The sequence below is a fragment of the Triticum urartu genome, chromosome 3, assembly GCF_003073215.2.
Source record: "Triticum urartu cultivar G1812 chromosome 3, Tu2.1, whole genome shotgun sequence".
In the NCBI taxonomy this organism is placed as follows: Eukaryota; Viridiplantae; Streptophyta; class Magnoliopsida; order Poales; family Poaceae; genus Triticum; species Triticum urartu.
The window spans coordinates 285,619,348-285,632,413 of NC_053024.1; the positions used below are offsets into that span (position 1 = coordinate 285,619,348).

The following is a 13,066-nucleotide window of genomic DNA, read 5'->3' on the forward strand; positions in this document are numbered from 1 at the left end:
CGGATGTGAGAGACCACATATAGACTGTAGATGCGATTGATACTAAAATCCGAATGAGAGAGACCACATGCCTGAATACCACGGCACAATGTGCACTCACCGTGGTGAAGGTGCTTGGAGCGGAGTACCTTATGAAACCAACTGTCGAGGACACGGAAAGGTTGATGGCAATAGGGCGGCGAGAGACAGATGCCGTTTAGATGCCATTGATACTGAAATCCGTCTTGACATATGGGCTGAGAATGGAGGATTGGGTGGTCCGGGCAGTGATCAGGAAGTATAGGGAGGGTTTTAAGGGTTGGATTGTACATGCCCAGACAAAGTTGCGCACTGAACCAGGTAAATAAAAAGCATGCCTCTCCGTTGCATTTGATCCTGCCCGGGAATGCCATAGCATATTTGTTCTATGCTGTACAGACAAATTAGTTGTCGAGATACATGGAGTCCATGCCACTCCTACACCGCACTCATAGCACAAACTAAACAACCAGACAGTATTGCGTTGCGTGTGAAGTACGTACGTACGTATGTACAGAACCGCAGAAACGCGCGTGCACATTCAACAGTAGTTTGGTACGTAGATCTGCCTTGCTTTTCTCCGAGGCGGATGCCGTTTAGAAGAGCTCACCATGGTTCACCTAACAAGAAAGATAAAGGTGTTCAGACTCTGTCCGCGGCAGCGGAGTGGTCCGCCGCCGTCAGCATCGCCGACAGCTCGCCGGACGTCGCGGCGGCGGGGTCCTGCCGCCGCCGGCTCGACTTGCGCCACCGCCGGTCCCACGGCAGCGGCCAGCACCTGACCGTGTCGCCGTCTCTCTCCCTGCACCACCACCAAACGCAACGCACAAACATTAGAGTTAAGAAGACTCTGTCAGTCTGTTTGGCATCGCACTGACTATTTTTTTTTACTACCAAGAAAGCAAACCATGATGAAAGTGCAGATTTTCTCCACGCGAAAGGAGATTTACGCTGGATTCGCATATTAGATTTTCTTCCTTAGCACGATCAGATATTCTTCTAATTAAGTACCGCTCTCTTCGATTCATAGTAAGGAGCTGTTCGGCAGTCCACCCGCTGCGTGGAATTTATTCCAGGATCTGTGAAGTACCTGTTCGCTCGCTCTGCAGTTTTTAACCGGAACTCCAGCTCCGGGAGCGGCCTCGTGGAGCGGAGGGACTCCGAACAGGCCCTAAGTGTCACAGTTTTAGTTAAGGGAGTAGTAATCAGATTGCACTGCGCAACACGACACTTGCAAGCTGCAAACTGCACCCGGCAGGCAGGCCACGCTCATGTGGTTGGCTGGCTGTCTCACCATCAGCTAGCGGTGCCTTGGCAAGTCACTTTCAAATGGTTTCTCTATCGGCTAGCTCCTATGTTGCCCAGATGTATGGGTATGATCGATCAAGCTAATTAACTAGCTAGCTGCAAACGCCTCACAGCTGCAACTAATACTCCAGGATATAATTTTCAGTCGGCGAGCGGAACAATCAGCAGCACCAGTGGCCTCGACTATGCACCATGGCTGACGTGCCCGGCATCTATCTACCCACACATTCGCCTCGGGAATTGTCGTGCCGTGCCGGCCCTCATTTGGCCGGCCAGCTGCTCTGTTCCGGTCAACACTGAAACAGAGAGCACGATGTGCTTGCTTCTTTGTTCCTATGCATGACTAGGTGCACCATCTAATCGATCCAGTGACCAGTGGTAATGATTATCTATCCACGACTGGGCAAACGAGAGCACGACGGATGATTTGCAGGCCAACCTTAATTAATCATCGAGAATTCGAGATTGGTATGGATGAGTTTGCTTGTGCGCGCGCATGTGCATGTTTGGATGAATTTCTTCTTCCTGCCGTGCTCTGGCGGCAATTGACCGAACGAGAGTTCCGTGGCATGAAATGGAATGTCTAGGGAAGTAGTACGTGCTCTGTGGCCAGTGAATTACCTCTTGTTGCAGTCGTCGGGGGCGACGGCGCTGGCGGCCCGGCCGGAGGTGGAGAAGGAGGGGGTGCGGGCGGGGCGCGGCGCGGTGAAGCTGCGGGTGAAGGAGCGCGGCATGTAGAAGTTGAGCAGGACGCCGTCGCTGCTGCTGCGGAGGCCGCTCCTGCTCCCGCCCCCGCTGCCGCCGTCCCCGCGCCGCCTCGCGGAGGCGGAGCCCTTCCTCTCCGTCGCCCTCGCCGGCTGCTGCTGCGGCTGCGGCTCGGCCTGCCCGCCGGACTCGGCCAGACCCAAGGGGCTCGGGCTCGGGCTCGCCTCTTTCCTCTCGACCGGCAAGGGCAAGGGCGGCACGCATCCGTTGGCCCCGGGCGCGGCGGTCTTGTCGACGAGGTCGGTGAGGGATAGCTCGTAGTCGGCCTCGGGGAGGTCGCGCAGCATGCCGAGCATCTCGTCCCGCCTCCGCGCGATCTCCCGCGCCCTGGCCGACGCCCCCGCCCCGTCCGCCGCCACGGGGCTCATCCCCGGCACCCACAGCCTCGCCGCGCCCGGGAGCGGCGCCGCACGCTCCGAGCCCGCCTGCAGCATGGCGCCCAGCAGTTGTGGGTGGGCGCGCGCGTCGTCGACGTCGACTCGGCTACGAGGCTGACGCGACGGCGCAAGGAGGGGAGGGGGAGGTGGCTGTGGTGGTGGTGGAGAGCGCGACGGCTGATTTGGTACTTGAGGAGGAGGGAGGCCGGCCGGGGAGGAGGGAAAGGCGGTGCGCGTGGAGACGAGGACGCGCGTACGCGTATGGATCCGGGCCACAGGGGCGGGCTCGTGATCTGCCGATGGTGACCGCGCCGGATACGCTGGGATCTATCTGCTAGAAGGCGAAGGTGTCAGCTTTGCTACGAGCTGTGGCTCCGGCCTGCTCGGTGAAAGTGAAAGCGAAGGCATCTGGGTGCGCTGTGTGCCTTGGGTTGCAAGCATGGAAGTCTTTGCGCTCTAGAAGCAACGGCGAGCAAAGTCCAAAAGCAAAGCGCCCGGTCGGTCATCTGAGAAGAAGCTCCCAAGGCTGCATGCACTCACTCGGAGCATCTGATACGCGTCCTCTATAGCCACATCGCACGCGTGAACAGTGACTTGTCATGCCTCAGATGTTCTCTTCCACAACCAGCTTGGGTCGCGGCGTGGTCTTCGGCGGTCGGTTCTTCCCGGCGTGTCCGAGGTGCTCTTCCGTAGTTGCTTGGAAGTCGGAGCTGCGTTGGAGCGAGTTCAGGTGGTGACGATGACAGGCATTCGGTGGTCTTTTGTAGAGGGCACGCTCGGCGCAAGTCCTGCATATTTCCCTTGTGTTGCTCGTCGTCAAAGTCGGAGCAGTCGGTTGCTTGCGCGTGTGGCCATCCGTTGGCATGTGCCGTCGTGGCTTCTGTTCCATGTCGGTGGCCGGGTTGGCCGGTGGTGCCCATGTCATATGGGTTGTGTTGTATCGGTTTTAGCCCGTTTTTTTCGTCAATTAACCGGGCAATTATCTTCTTCTTAATCAATGAAAATGGCAATTATTTTGCCTCATTTAAAAAAAATCCATATTATACATGCACGGAAAACCTAATCTAAAGCGGAGCCGTGTTCAGCTCCGCCGTGGCCATGTCCATGTCCGGCGGCCGGTCGTCGACAATGTAGAGTAGGACATAGGACACGAACCGACTCACGGGAATTGAGGCCCCGCCGTCTCCCATGCCCTGCTCTTCCTTGTCAGAGTCTGAAACCTTCACGGTGCCGATGGACGTGAAGTCGATGATGGATCCGTCTTGGGAGGAGTCAGCAACGTCCACCACGACGCGGGTGCGGTGCCTGAGGTGTCCGTGCACCATACGGGGCGCCGGGAATGCGACTCCGCCTCGTCAACGTCTGCCACCGCATCCCGTGCTCATACCTCGCACGTCGGGCACGTCGCACCATCTTTGCATCGGACGACATCCATGCGTCTAGGTTGAGCGTTTGATACTGGTTTGAGGAGCCCGTCTAGGTTGTTTTTTTTGACCGAAGAATGGCCGGGACGTACGTCTGGGTGTATGAGGGGGGTTCGAGGCGCCGGCTGCAGATGCTCTAAGCATAAATATGGAGTGTATCAAGTGATACTGGAACTTGGATGCTCGCAAGGAGCTTTTTGACCGTGGACCGTGGATCCAACGGTCTACATCGAAGCATCTGGACCAAGATTTAATTGCAGCACTCTTGTAGGGTTTTTGCAGAATTGTGGAAGCTCTCCTGTTGACTACTGGATCCAGGATCCAGGATCCAACGGCAGAGACGTTCCTGGAGCACCGGAGCATCCTAGCTCCCGTATCACCTGATATTTTTTTTCCAGAAATAGGACTAGCTATTTCGTGAGTTGCATGAAGATTTATCTTGACGCCAGTCGGCCTCCACCCCGTCCTCCTTCAGCCTTTCCTTTGCAAGCAGCACCACCTCCACCATCGACCCACTTCGGACACCGTCGAACTACCATCACCCTCTACCCGGATCTAACCGGGCCGAGAGATCCTTCCTATGCACCCAATGCATCAAACTGATTTGGGCCGCTAGATGAGAAAGCAATGGACAAGTGAACACATTTCACGAAAAGAACATCATATTTCTTCAAAATCAACCCGTGGTTCAGTTTGCACCACGACTTCATTATAGTGGATTGATTTCGATGAAACCCGAGGTATCCCAAAGTAACAGGAAGCATTGGTTGCACGGATTTCTCTGTTTCACATGTGACGTTCTCATTTGAGCTCCCCCCTCCCGCGCCCACCCGCACACACACAGAGAGCCTCTTTGTCTCACATTAGTATTGTAAAAACACATGATTTGAATGTCATACCCATTCGAACCGTACAAGATTTGAGTTTGTTTGCAGAACAAAAAATTAGGGACTCTTTTGAGAGGTCTGAGTAGATGCTAGATTTACTATGAATTAAGAAAAAAAAATCCCAAATGATTGAAGCCTACAATTCAAATGACCAAAGTGAAAAACTTCCTATGGATTCTAATTCTCGAGAAAATCCTTTGAATCAAAGAAGCCTTGAAAGAGGCCCTAAGACTGTACCAACAGTTGAGAACTTCAGATTAGCAAGGCAGATGCTCTAGAAGGGTTGGCAGGGTAGAAAACGCCCCCATGTCTATACACATGGAGAAATTAAGCTTTTTCATACAGAAAATAATGCATTTCTTCATGTGGATATATGAACTCCACATAAGAAAGCTTAATTTCTTCCACTATAATATCCAGCGGCGGTTATTCAGGTCAACGGTGATAGCACGCTCCGCTGCAGTTTTCTCGGGTCAGTCTCACCATCGTCCATCTACCATCACCAACTTAAACTACTAACATTGGGTGGGGAGATTGGATTATTTGCCCCAATTTAGTTGGGCATTTGATAGTTTGCCCTACTTTACATAGGATTATACGTATTATTTGCCCAACTTTCCTTTTTCCTTTGGATGATATTGACTTTTTTATTTACTGTAATCATTTTTGATGTTTTATCTCTATTTTTACCACGCGAAATGACTCTACTGCCTCTGTGGCAAATTTGCAATTCAAAAGCCACCGCCGAGTCGCTGGCTGCGGCTGCCTGATTCGTTCGTTACCTTGACCATAACTAACATTCGCTCGTTACCTTGACCTAACTAACATACACAATCAATACTCACAACCAGTACTGCTCACAACAGACATGTTGGCCGGGGACGTGGGAACGGATGGGAGTAATTCATCTGACCACTCACATCCCCTTGATGCTGAGAGAGCAACCGTTCAGCTGAACCATCCGGGGAAGTTTAGACAGCAGCAGATCGTGTGGATGAACTATGTAATTTTATTTCGAGCGATGCTGTAAACGTTTTGGTACAACGGTGGTAGAGCAGAGCCCGCGCCCTACTGCCGCGATGTGGCAAAGCAGTCCAGAGGCATAAAAATAAGCGGTAGTGTCTGGGCGGTAGTACTGCTTACATACTGCTTACAGGATCAGTCCCACTGTCGCCCTACTTCCGCTTAGCATTCTGAGCTACAGCAAGATCAGCGGTGGTAGGGGCGGTAGTACCGCAAGCCTTACTGCCGCACTACTTTCGCTGAGCTCAAATAGACAATAGAACACCCTAAATAAGCGGTAGTACATGCAGTGGCGGAGGCAGAAAATTTAGATTAGGGGGGCCAAGTGCCACTGAAATAGGTTGGGGAGGGCCAATCCATAGAAAAATAGATGTTTAGTAGTAAATTTTTTTTTCTAATTCAGCACTATTCACCAGTAATTTAGTAGTAAATTCATGTTGTTAGGGGGGGCCAGGGCCCGTGGTGCCACCCCCTTGTCTCCGCCATTGAGTACATGTGGTACAGGATCAACGGAAGTACTGCTTACAAGTGGTACTACCGCTGCCCAGAGAGGTACTACTGCTGGGTAGCCATAGGACAAGTTTTTAGAAAAATGATGGAATTGCAATCAAGCGAGATGGAAGGTGGGTGCAAAAGAAGATGTGTACTTGATTATTTCACCCAAACTTTCTCAAAGTGGACTCTTTCTTAATAGTATGGTTTCCCAAAACTCAAGTCCGCCGAAAAAGAAACACATGAAAAATAACCATCTTGACTTTATATCTCCAAGGTCACGAATCGTCTTGTGTCATATGATAGATTATCTGAAATACTCAATGCACACGATTAATTCGCAAAAGAATTGTGTCATCAATCACCAAAACCACTAAGGAGGAAATATACCCTAACACCGTGTTTCGTGCCAGATAGGTGGTAGGCACAACCGGAGATTGCCGCGGGCGTTGTTGACGAAAGGGATGCTGCCGATGTAGATGGTGCGTGTGGGGCGATCTGGCGGTTTGATGTCGACCCGGCCTGCCCCGTTAGCGGCGAACATGAGGGAGCCAAAGCTCAGGCTCTCTCCCGGCGAAAGGCCGCCAGGAGCAGAAAAATATCCGATCCAAGATCTGTCTCCAGCCGGCGCCTCCCGTGCTTGGCGCGCCAACTAACGGTGCAAAATACTATTAGATCCCTCGGTAGGGGTCCAAGCATAGCTAGAAGTCCTGGATCTGGGGTCACACGAGGGGTTTATCTAGGTTCGGGCCTCCAGAGAGTAAAACCCTACGTCCTGCTGGTTTTCGTTATTCATGGTCGAGGGATACCTCGTACGAGGGGTTACGATGGTGTATGAGATTGCTACCGAGAGTTTCATATCCGTCGGCAGATGATGAAGAGGACCCTAGACCTCCCTTTATATAGGCAGCCGTGGTCTAGGGTTTACATAGCGGTAGATGCGATTTGTGGCGCTGCCGCCCTCTAGTCTTGGAGGCCACGAAGGTCGTCTTCGCGTCCTACGGTTTGCTCCTTGTTTTGGGCCTAGTGGGCCCCTTGTAGTTCATGAGGCCGGGCTTCCTAGCGTTAGCCACCCCCCCCCCCCCCCCCCCCCCCCCCCCCCCCCCCGCCTTAGCGTCACCTCCACGGTCACCTTCCACCCCGCTCTATCCGAGCCGCCTCCCCCACCCTTTAAAATATAATACTCGAACGGTACATTCCAGGGACGCAACGTGGGCCCGCCCCAGCAGGAGTCTACCACTGGACCAACAGTTCAGAGCCCCGGATCAACAAGGTACCAGATGTTCTAGAAAGATTGGCATGCGTGGTAGAAAACGCCTCCATGAGTTGTGTTTCCAACTCATGAAGCAATCGAGCCTTAGTACCACCATGCGGAATTTGCATGTCTCACGCCGGGAAATTGACGTGCTTCCACCATCACTATCCAGTGCCCGGCGGTTATTCAGTTCAACGGCGACGGTGCATTTTTCTCTCATGTTAGTCTCACCACCGTGCTAGCTGGATCAGTCCATCTATCATCACCAAATTAAACTAACACCGGTCAGCACTGTTCGACGTATTTTTGTGATTACTATTTTCAGAAGATATAAGTATAAATGTATTTTTTTTCTTTTAATTGCAAGTTATGCACATCTATGTTTTATATTGAGTGTATACGTACACACACGCATTAGGCAATTCTCGATGCAATGGTACGTGCATGCATTTTGAGTTTGCTCACGTACTAACCAATGTATACTTGCACTTGATGCTCCGTGGCATAGACTTATACACACATGCAGGTTACAATCAGAAGGCTGAGTCCATATCTACGGCGCGCCCACAAGATTACATATAGTATGCGTATTTCTTTAAGTACCGTATATACCGGCCGGCAAGCGCGCGTATACGTACTTGAATACTTGTGATTATTTCAACTAGCAAACACCGGAGATAAGCATGAAGGTGGCGATCGAAGGAACCAGGCCCACCGTCAGTCAGGTAGCTAGGTACGCATGAGACGGTTTTCATTTTCTGTGTGCAGGCGTACGCGTCAAGAAGAAGAAAGATAAACATCAGCGAGATGATAAGATTCGGGGAGATTGCATCCATATCTAGTCCAAGAAAATCGGGACGTTTGGCCCGTCTCCATCCGCCGGGTCGCCCATCTCCTGTCTATAAATACACACACCTAGCTACGCAGAGGGGACTCACGTACACACCCATTCTGAAGGCAATCGCATAACACCTTCAGCACGCATCCATCGCACAACACCTCAAGCACCCGTTCATCCACCACGCAACACTCCATTCATTCATCACGCAAGCCTGCAGAGGAACTCCCTCACGCACCGGCTCGCATATACCCGGCAGGAGGAAGAACGCAGGCACCCGAGCCGGCATACACGGAGAGAGGAGGCCGGCGTACAGGGAGCTCGGCGGCTGTGACATGGACGAGAAGCTCACCTTCCCCGAGGGTAAAACTTTGATCTAACCCACCCCTTTCCTTGTTCCTTCTTTGCATATAGCATGCACGCACACAGGTCAGGAGCGTTGCCAAAAGCAATGTTCGCATGATCGGACCCCGTCGGAGATGGAGCCGCCGGACCGGAAGATGAAGTCGACGTTGCCGGAGATGGTCTTCACCAAGCCAGCGCCACAAAGAACGACGAGGAGGTCGTCATCACCACCTGCGGTTCGTCTCGTCACGACGGTTCGGCCAGGAAGACACGGAGCACGCCACGACGCCGCCCACCGTCGAGGTCGCCAGGTCGATGCCCCGGAGATTGACGCCGCGGTGGCCACTCCACTCATCACCGCACGACGAGGACGACGCGTCGCCGGAGCTCATCTTCACCAAGCCCGCGCTATGGACGCTAACGCCACTGAGGTCGGTGTCACGGTGGCCACCTCCACTCATCACCGCTCGATGAGGACAACGCGTCGCCGGAGCTCATCTTTACCAAGCCTGCGCTATGGACGCTGACGCCACCGAGGTCGGTGTCACGGAGGTCGACGCCACGGTGGCCACCCCCACTCATCACCGCTCGATGAGGACACGCGTCGCCGGAGCTCATCTTCACCAAGCCCGCGCTATGGACGCTGACGCCACCGAGGTCGGTGTCACGGAGGTCGACGCCACGGTGGCCACCCCCACTCATCACCGCTCGATGAGGACGACGAGTCGCCGGAGCTCATCTTCACCAAGCCCGCGCTATGGACGCTGACGCCACCAAGGTCGATGTCACGGAGGTCGACGCCACGGTGGCCATCCCCACTCATCACCGCTCAATGAGGACGACGCGTCGCGGGAGCTCGTCTTCACCAAGCCCGCGCTATGGATGCTGACGCCATCGAGGTCGATGTCCCGGAGGTCAACGCCACGATGGCCGCCCTCCACTCATCGCCGCTAGACGATGATGCCGTTTAGCCAACCGTGGTGCTCCCCACCGGATTCTTCACCAAGCTAGCTCCATGGAGGCCAACGGCACACAAGTCACCATCACCACTCACGCCCACTTCGCCACGAGGCGCCGTGGAAGGACAACGACACGGAGCATGCCACGATGCCGCCCACCGTTCGATGTCGCCAAGCCGGCGCCATGGAGGCCGATGCCACGGAGACCACCCCCACTCCTCGCGCCCACTTCGTCACACGGTGCCACGGAACACAATGACACAGGGCACGTCACGGCGCCGCCCACCGTCAATATCGTCAAGCTGGTGCCTTGGAGGTCGATGACACGTAGGTCAACCTCACCGCTCTATGGAGCCCGTCGTCCGCTTCATCGCGCTGGAGGGACGCCGCTGAAGATGGTGATCTGGAGTTCGCCGTCGGGCCATTCGTTCACTTCATCAAGATGGTGCCGTAGAAGTCGACGACGCAGAACTCGCCATCACACTGCTCACCTCCATTTCATCATGCCGAGGACCACGACATGGTGCTCGCCACGATGCCTCCCGGCGTTCAAATCACCCGTCACACCCTTCGCCCACCTCGACGAGCCGGTACCATGAAGGACGAAGCCGCGGACCATGTCAACATCACCAACTCCTTCACGTGGCATGACGGTGCTGCTCGCGTCTCCTTCAAGGGAAACGAGATCCCATTTGGCATCGGGGTAGTGCCTATCCTTCATCTCGCCCGGACTCGATGGTGCCTTGGTGATGGTGTCACGTTAGTCCAGCCAAACATCATGAAGTGGTCTACACAAGAACAAGAAGGCATGCTCCTGATACATACTCGTGTGCGTCTAAGGCGTGAAGATGGCCGTTTGGCTCACCACCTCATGAAGCAATGGACGTGGTACTCGGGATGTCGCCGCACATGCCGTCCATTTCCAGCCGGAGGATTTCGTCTACATCAAATGCTATAGAAGAATGAAGCTGAACATTAAGTACGTCTGAATGTGTGGCAGTGCACTACGTAAGTGGCCTTTGCACATGCATGGGCCATGCACGTAGCCAATGGCGAGGTGGCATGCTCACCGCTGGTCGTTGTTCGCTTCAGCGCGTCTTACATCATTCAAGAAGAAGAGGTGGAGCTCGTCACAGCGTCGTACATTCGTGGCGCCGCACGCTCAAGGAAGAGTCCCTGCAAGTGACGCCACATCGTGAAGATGACACCTTACAACGGCGCCTGTATCCTGCTTGTGAAGATGGTGCCTTGCCGCGGTGCCGCTGCTACACGCGTCACGCTCATTCATAGGCCGGAGCCGAGCAGGTTGGCACCGCCCGAGGACAAGGCGCGGCTGCAGGGCGACACGACTTCAACAACAACACCGCTCCTCTATGATCTCGTGAGATGATGCCTTGACTACGCCGACTGTCGTGGACTCAGCGTCTGGCCGGGACAAGGTGTCGACCACTCAGGCCACGCTGGCGCGAGCAACGCGACAGTCATCACCGATGATGGTCTCCACCGACAATTACTCTCGCAAGGCGTAGCCCCTTGCACACCCTGAGAAGCTACTGGTCGTCGAGAAGTCCGAGCCGAGCGCGATCCATGCTACCCCAACAACAACTCCTCCAACGCCGTCAAGACTGACGAGGCACGACGGCAAGGGCAAGCGCGGCCACCGCAAAGGCCACGCTACTTGCGGCGCGTGTACCGACGAGGACACGGGCTCTGCCGCCGCCCACACACACACATCGCCATCATCATGCATGGAGAACGCGAAGCGAAGACGACGAAAACGACCACACAGCTCAATCGTAGGTATCCCGCGGAGCAACCCGCGGGAGTAATTAACCGGGAGCCTTCCGAGGCCCCGGGAACCAGGAGATCACACAATCGCCACAGCCAGCTTGGCCGTGCTAGTAGGCCACGGAGCGCACCTTTTTTTATGGGATATTGTAATTTTATTTCTCCAATGAGATTAATGAAATACATGTTCCCGTATCTCTTTTCTTTGTGTACTACGGTACACTGGCACGCCCGCATACTCAGTTTTCTTTTCCCGGCGTCTGAGAGAAACACACTCCCTTCTCCCTTCTCCCAGGAGTTTTAGATGTTTTTCTCGTGTCAAACAAATTGGCACGCCCGGTGGGACGTGGTTCTCCTCCCATCTCTGCTTCGCTGTGGTCGTCTGAATCGTCTTCGCCCGTCTCCCAATCCACACAACATGCTGCATGACAAGGCATCAACGAGGATTTCCGTTGATCGAGATCCCTTTTTCTGCAGGTGGACTCTCACACGGATGCAACTCGGAGCCATCGGTGCTTCAGTTTGGATCGATGCCAGCAATGATCGTCATCGAGCTCGGTGACAAGGTCTACGTGTATGAAGCTCAAGATCCTGCGCAGTTCCAAACTGTGCAATCGAGGAAGGCGCAAAGGCGGGAGGCCGCCAAGGCGAAGAAGGAGCGTCGCGAGCTAATGCTCGAGGCACGTGCCTTGTTGAAGGAGTCGACAAGGGCGGATATGAAAGGAGACGTGGAGGCACCTCAACGCCTTCGCGCCAAGGCTGCCAACAGGCGGGCAAGAGCAGCGTCCCATCACGCCCCTACCCCATTTCCACACTTGAAGCCTTCACGACCAGCACCCCGACGCACCGAGGTTGAGCTGCTCGAAGGTTTGGAGGCCATCGCCCAGAACTTGCGGAAACTCATGGCGAACGCACGTTTGTCGGAAAGCCCGCACCCTCTTCGGAACTATAGGAGGAAGTATCGCAAGGTACAACGACTCCACCAGCAAATTACCTCACGCCTTGCTCAGAGCACGGTGCCTGAGGATGATTGGTTCCTCGGAGCAAGGGACTTGGCGGAAAAGGTGTTCACTTACCAGAGCACCCAGGCCCCTCCGTACGACTTGTTCCCTGACGACTGGGCGTACGAGCCAACCGAGATCAAGCAGCTGGTGAGGCGGGCCATTATGAAGGAGTTCTGGAAGCGGCGTTCACGCAAGGAGCCTGTTCTACCGGGCCCTACAGTCTCCATCAACCTTGAAGATACTCGACGGGGGGCATGGGCGCCATGCCTCCACACTTCAGCGGTTGACGGACGATCTCTCACCACCAACAACAGGTTTTCTGTCCTTCGCCATGAAGCACCAGCGCCACGTGACGAAGACCTGCGGCAAGAATTTCGCCAACTCCAAGAGCAGATGAACAACATCCAGAGGCGGCTACTTGATCCCGCGGCACCAAGTACATCATCAACACAGGGTGCAGGAGGGACCAGACGTCAGGCCCTGAGTCATCGCCCTCAACATGAGCGCCACACATTGGCACCTCGACGACCACCGTCACCAACCCGACACTTTCAACAATGGAGGCATCCCAACATGCCCCCAC

General features: G+C 54.5%; 1 protein-coding gene and 1 long non-coding RNA gene across 2 annotated transcripts; one reads left to right on the forward strand and one right to left on the reverse strand.

Moving 5' to 3' along the window:
• Positions 1 to 340: 340 nt before the first annotated feature.
• On the reverse strand, positions 341 to 2,794 carry LOC125543830. The gene is made up of 2 exons (XM_048707315.1): positions 1,948 to 2,794; positions 341 to 820 (listed from the first exon to the last, which is right to left on the reverse strand). The coding sequence occupies exons 1-2, from the start codon at positions 2,523 to 2,525 to the stop codon at positions 661 to 663; spliced, it is 738 nt and encodes a 245-aa protein (XP_048563272.1). The 5' UTR covers positions 2,526 to 2,794; the 3' UTR covers positions 341 to 660.
• Positions 2,795 to 8,476: 5,682 nt separating this feature from the next.
• Positions 8,477 to 11,674, forward strand: LOC125543831. The gene is made up of 2 exons (XR_007298812.1): positions 8,477 to 9,163; positions 9,270 to 11,674. It is a non-coding gene; the product is annotated as an uncharacterized LOC125543831 (long non-coding RNA).
• Positions 11,675 to 13,066: the final 1,392 nt, after the last annotated feature.